Raw genomic sequence first — 6,735 nt, 5'->3', positions numbered from 1 at the left:
CCAGACAATTGAAGAAGAAAAAAAGCATTATCTGAAGTACACTGAAGAAGATGCACTGAAATTAGTATACCAGAAAGGCTTCCTGAGTACTGGAGAGATTGAAATGGCCTACAAGAAAGGCCATTCTTGTAGAAGAGACAACAGGTATGGGAAGTCTTGAGAAGACAAAGACACATAGGAAGTGCCACCTTTGCAACGAAGAAAATTGGGGGGAGGGGAACCCATCACTCACCTTGAAAAGGTTATATACTGTATCACTGGACTTATTTTAAAAATTCTGAAGGATAAAAAAAATCTAATTCAAAAAGGGTAATCTCAGTAATAACAGTTATCATCATCATCATCATATCATCATCATCATCATCATCATCATCATCATCATCATCATCATCATCATCTATGCTGATTTTAAATGAATAACCTCTACAATAAGTCAAAGCAAAGAGAAAAAAGGACTTTAAAAGCTCACCAGGAAAACATAACCAGAAGTCATTTTGAAGGTGAATAGAGATAGAAACAGAGTGATCTTTTCGATTTCTACCCATCAATAACATTTGTTGCCATATTCTAGCAGTACAATAATAGTACAAATAAGCTTTTAAATATTCAAGAAGAGCGGATTAATGGAATATAGGTAAAATATAAAGGTTGTGAGACAAAACAGTGAGATATATGTTGTTGAACTATGAATTTATCTAACAATAGTTGAATAAGAATCATAAGAATCATTTCTTCAAAAACATTTATTTTTAGTAATTTCAATTTTTCTGCAAAACAGGGGATACACTTTTATATCTGAAATACAATATACATAATTTAAATATTTAGAAATTAGATACTTCATATCAATGGATCTACACTAATCTCTTACCATTGAATAAGAGATTACCATTAATATGCAAATGCATTCAACTTTAGAAACAGAGGTCTAGCAGTAATATCTGGGGTAGTTTTTTCAAAGCCTCTTTCACTTCCTTGTTCCTCAAACTATATATGAGGGGATTGACCATAGGGATGAGAATGGTATAGAATAGAGAGAAAAGTTTAGTTGAACCTCTTATTAGTAAGTCATCTGGCAGGAGGTAAACAATCATTAATGATCCATAGAAAATGGTGACAACAATTAGATGAGAAGAACAAGTGGAAAATGCCTTTTGCCTCCCAAATGTTGAAGGGATCCTCCAAATGGCCAAGATGATGAAAATGTAAGATGCAATTGTAAACATAAACAAAGGAAATGTAAATATAGAAGATAACAGAAAGGCTATTTCAATAAACAGTGAAGTATCACCACAAATTAACTTACTCAGAGGGACAAAATCACAATAAAAATGATCAATATAATTGAAGTCACAATATGCTAACTGTGCCATCCATGTGACCACTATTGAGACAGAAAAGCCACCACCTACCCAAGAGCCAGTTGCTAAAGAGATACAAACCTCCTTATTCATATAGATATGATAGTGTAGTGGTTGGCAAATCGCTAAATACCTATCATAAGACATCACAGAGAGAAGACATGTTTCTGTAGTCACCAGGAACCCAAATAAATACAACTGAGTAAAACAACCAGAAAATGTTATATTTCTATTCCCTGTTACAAAGCTGGACAGCATTCTAGGCAAGATAGTTGAGGTATAACAAATCTCCAGACAAGATAAGTTTCCCAGGAAAAAATACATGGGATTATGAAGGTGTCTATCAGCCGCTACCAAAATAACAAGAAGAAGATTCCCAGTCATGGTCATAAAATAAATGATAAGAAACAGTAAGAAAAATACAATCTGTAGTTCAGGCTGATCTCCAAATCCCAGCAAGATGAAGCCTGCAATGACGGTTTTGTTTTCCTAATGGAAAAAAAGTTTTTATGTAAATACTAAAAAGTCATATCAAAATGTAAAATTGCAATGCATGTATGAGGATTTTTTTTACATAAAATTAGTTTCATAAATTATATAATTTACATAATCTTAAATATGCACATGCACATGTAACATTTCATCAGTTGGAGTTGGATAAGAAAATATCTTTTTGACTCCTTGCTATTGTAGATATACAGAACAATACTGCCTCTATCTAAATTGTACAGCCGTACAAAATATAGGAATAGCTGCAAATATAATGCTAACATTACTGTATCTAATCTTCCCAAAGCTATGGGTAATTTTATAATAATGTGGTCATATCATTGACCTAAGTTTATGAATTCTTACCAAATTCATTGATAAGGTAGTTCAGTATGTATCTGAGCAATAAAGTTGCTTGGTTCCCTCAGAAATATGCAATATATCTAATTTGTTCATAACTGATTACTTTTATTTTCTCCAAAGACAATTGTAGGCTCATTAGCCAATATTCTTATGGGTATTCTTTTAATAAGTTATAGGGATTTCTTTGAACCTTTACTTGTTCAATATTTCCATATCATTATTCTGGAAAATATTTGGTAGAAATTGAATAATGAAATAAACATAGTTTCTTCTATTTGAGTTGATCTGTTATTTTCTTGAGAAAGAAAGAAATTTAACTACATTTCCACATAAAATCTTGGAACAGCACATCAAAGAAAATGACATTTTGAAAGAATGTTACAAACCTCCTCTCTCCCTCCCCCCCCCCCTCTTTCCCAGTTTTGCCACAAAAATGAGTGGTTTATTGTATGAGATTCTGAGTTATAATGCATCAAGAATTTCAAATCTAGCAACTCTCATTTTATTAAAAATATGTGTGATTTTTAAAGAAAATAAAGCACAAAAACTGACTAGCTTAATTTAGCAGAAATTCTGAAGTATAATCAATTCAAGCCTGATTTTCATAGATGCACTTGCATCTTCAAGCCTGAGTTCCATAGATGCAAGTGAGTCAGATAACATGTTTCTAAGCTAATAAGAAAAGTATTTTAAAAACTCATTGCTGACTTAAATGCCATTTTAAATATGCTGGCTTTCTCATATCTATGTTGATATCAGCATGAAAAAATTGGTTGAGTAGTGAAAAGAGGAATCAATTATAGAATCCCACCCCCCCTGTATTCCTTCACTTCCAATCATTAGTATGAAATGTATGCATTCCAAGTTTTCTTTGGCGAACAAAGGTCAAAAATACAGACTTTAGGGCAGCGATGTAGTTGTCTGCAGTATTATATGGATTAATCATTCCATTATGACAACTTGTAAACCAACATGAGCTTCTGGTTAGCTCTAATCTCAGACCTGAACTCAATCACTCACTCTCTGTCTCTGTCTCTGTCTCTCTCTGTCTCTCTGTCTCTCTGTCTCTGTCTCTCCCTCCCTCCCTCCCTCCCTCCCCCTCTCTCTCTGCCTTCCTCCCTGGCACTTTTTCTTCTTCAAACATAAGATCTTATCTATGTAATAGCAGAAATGTGATGAATTAATGATTGTTCTATTCATTTAAAACAAAGGACACAGATGGAGAGCAGGAATGTATAAACATTCATCCCAATGAACTGGAGATCATATACAATTAAGAAAATAAATGAAGCCACAATGAAAAGTCGATATAACCAAGAGCAATCATACTAAGTTTTCATAAACTTGTATTAGGAAATTTACATATATCTTCATATTCAATTTATTTTTCTACTTTCTACTTATTATCTTTGAAATGGATTGATGCAATGGGGATTAGAACACAAGAATTATAATTTCAAAGGTTTATCCAAAATTTCCAGATTAGTAATAAAATACATAATGAAATTTGATCTGGTTTTTTTGCATGCATTATATTAATTGCTATTTTCTTCATTTAAGAAATAAAAATATCATAACCTTATTAGATAAAGGTTACAATGGATAATGCATTTATTGGGATCTAACCTTTTGAAATCTGGAACATTCACTTCCAAGTAAACATATACAGAATTGCATTCAGAAATAAAATTATGTTGTAGCAAAGTATTTCTTGCAATTTATTTCTGATACATGAGATTGTCATGTTTGGGTTTCTTTTATTAATCGTTTTCTTTGTTTGAAAAAAGTGGAATATACTTAAATTGTTTTATCTTGTTTTTCATATATTTCTCTTTTTTTGTATTTCTATAGAACTATCATAATTAAAATTGGAACGGAATTTTGTAATAGAAAGAAAAGAAATATAGTTACATTGATTATTTTATCTTTTTACTTTTGTTAAAGGCATTAACTGATTTAATTAATTGTCTGGCTTGTTCTTTGCCACATTGCTATTCTAACTGAATATCTCAAAGACTTGTGGGGGGGGGCAGGTAATAATTTGGATCATATTTATCCAGAAATATTAAAAAAATTAAAAGGGGTAATACACTTTTAAGCACCACCAAAACTGCAAATCTTATTACATCCCTGGTGTGGAATTTCTCAATTTCATTAAGGGTAGTCGAAGTCATTCAAGTGATATCAGTAGATGAGAAATTCACTGTTGTCTCTCCCATTTCTTTAAAACAAATAAATAAAATGGTTAGATTTATCAAGCAATCAGAAGATATATTTCTCTTCTAATATAGATATTTGCTACTGGATTCCAGAAGATATTGAAAGCTAACGAAAATATGCAAGGATATGAACATAATTTATTGGCTGCACACAGCTCACCCTTGAACAAATCAATGCTTTCCGTGCCAAGTAGTTAAAAAAAAGCAAACCGAATGTTTTAAGGAAAACAATTATGACCGACAGGAAGTTCTCCAGCTGGACAGATGTGGGATGTGGGCTCTTAAGAGTCTCACATGAACCCTGTCTGACAAACTATCTCCGAGATTCTTTTGAATCAGAACCCCCACTGGAGACGGGGGTGGAGAAGGGCAGCATCTCATCAGACTGAGGGAAGCAACAGATCCCTCATGGGTTAGAGATTTTCCTATGAATCAGAGTCGGGGTGGCAGCCATCAACATGGCTGACAAAATGCTGGCTTTTTGTCAAGCAAATGGAACAGGAGGGGAGTGGAAGAGATGAAAGACCTGGTAAAATAATTTATCTAACCCACAACTATAAATTAAACCTGGAAAATGCAAAGAAATCTTGAGAACATAAATAACATTGATGCTCAGATCAGGATTTTTTTTTCCAAAAGAAAAAGAAGAAAAGAAGGTGGAGGGTTGCAACACCCCCCCCCCCCAAACCTCTGTTTGAAATGCTTTTGAACAGAAGAATAGAAAGCACAGAAGTGACAAACCCACTCAATTATAAAGCCTAAATTTGATTTTGGATCTTAAACAGAAACCAATACTCCAGAGGGTTTACTTTTACTTTGTTTGAATTCCTTCCAGCTAATATAATCAAGAAAAAAGCATGTCTTCTTACTGATAATGGATAACTTAACCTTGACTGTGCGGGAAGTTTTAATTAACCAACTGCCATAAATCAGAATTTGGAAAAGCAAGAGGCAAAGAAAAACTTTTAGCTGATTTCAAGCTCATTACAAGTGATTTATTTTGAGCAGTTATTAAAAGAAAGAATAAATATTGGACCTGGGGAACACAAAGGTTTTTTTCCTCTTCTCTTCTTTCTTCTTTTTTTCCTCTCTGCTGCAAAATATTAAGATGGCATTAGCTTCTCTTCCAGTTTCAAAGTAGTTGGATCAACTAAATTTAAGGTAGACCAGAATTTTGAAATAAGATTTCTACAACTAACTGCAATCGTGGAACTGGATATTAAGGAAGAACAAAAGACTAAAATGGCTCCTATTGCTTTTTTCCATAGCAGTTGAAGTAGATAAATTTAAGGTGGATTAGAACTCTGAAACAAGGATTCTATAACTAACTATAACTTTGGAATTGGACATCATGGAAAACTGGGAACTAGAAAAGCTACATGAAATTACAAAAAATATGCATAAATCATTAAAATCAAGCCTAAATAGAATTCTGGACCCAGGGAAGCAGAGTTCTAAAGAAGAATCTAAAGAAGAAGAAGTGGGGAGACAAAACAAAGGGGGAGAAATGGAGGGAAATAAAAAGCAGACAAAAACTCCATCAGTCTTGGCAGTGATATAGGGAAAACTGTAAAAAGAGGAGGTGTCCTAACAAAAGGGGGGGAAAAGCAAACAAAAATGGTTTTGGAGGTTGTTAGTGGCATAAAGAAAATTAAAATAGGAGGTTATGCCTCAACAAAGGGAAATATAAAAGATCTTTTTGAAATTGGCTTGGGGAAAATTGAAGAGGACTAAACATGTCAAAACAAAGAAAAGGGAGAAGGCAGGAACAGAGAAGTAGGACAAAAGACTTACTAGGGAAAAAAATCATAACTAGATATGGGAAAATATAAAGCAAGATAAGGATTTTATTCCTGCATATGACAATAAAATGGAGTTGTTTACTGGTTGAACACAATAATGGAAAAATAACTTTAAAAGGCCAAAATATGTGGAATATGGATAAATATGAAACTGATTGGGGAGGTTGTAAAGCAGAAGTTTGTTTTTCACTTTTATACATGATAATTAAACTGAGTTGTGAATTAACTGAACATGACAACAGAAGGATAACTCAAATGGGTTTAAATATATGAAACATGGATATATATAGAACTTTTAAGATGATGAATAAAGTGAGATGTTTACTGCTTGTTATTTTACATAATAGATTAAGGAAATTGTAATGAACATTGAACAGCATGATTTGTCATTTATAGACAATTTAAGGGTAATTTAATCCAAGATATGGAAAATGGAGAGGGAACATAGAATATATCTACAATGGGAAATTACTGAGATTCACAAACTGGGGACACTTAAGG

The 6,735-nt window shown here is 32.9% G+C and overlaps 1 protein-coding gene across 1 annotated transcript; it reads right to left on the bottom strand.

The window, feature by feature from the left end:
* Nucleotides 1–914: 914 nt before the first annotated feature.
* On the bottom strand, nucleotides 915–2,225 carry LOC309401508 (olfactory receptor 5J3-like; the record flags this gene model as incomplete). Its single annotated transcript, XM_081970569.1, has 2 exons — nucleotides 915–1,850; nucleotides 2,217–2,225. 2 exons carry the CDS (start codon nucleotides 2,223–2,225, stop codon nucleotides 915–917), a joined length of 945 nt encoding a protein of 314 aa, XP_081826695.1.
* Nucleotides 2,226–6,735: the final 4,510 nt, after the last annotated feature.

Source organism: Natrix helvetica, assembly GCF_964273705.1.
Source record: "Natrix helvetica genome assembly, chromosome: Z".
Classification (NCBI taxonomy): domain Eukaryota; kingdom Metazoa; phylum Chordata; class Lepidosauria; order Squamata; family Natricidae; genus Natrix; species Natrix helvetica.
The sequence above is the reverse complement of the archived record's forward strand: the minus strand, read 5'-3'. Positions and strand labels throughout refer to the sequence as shown.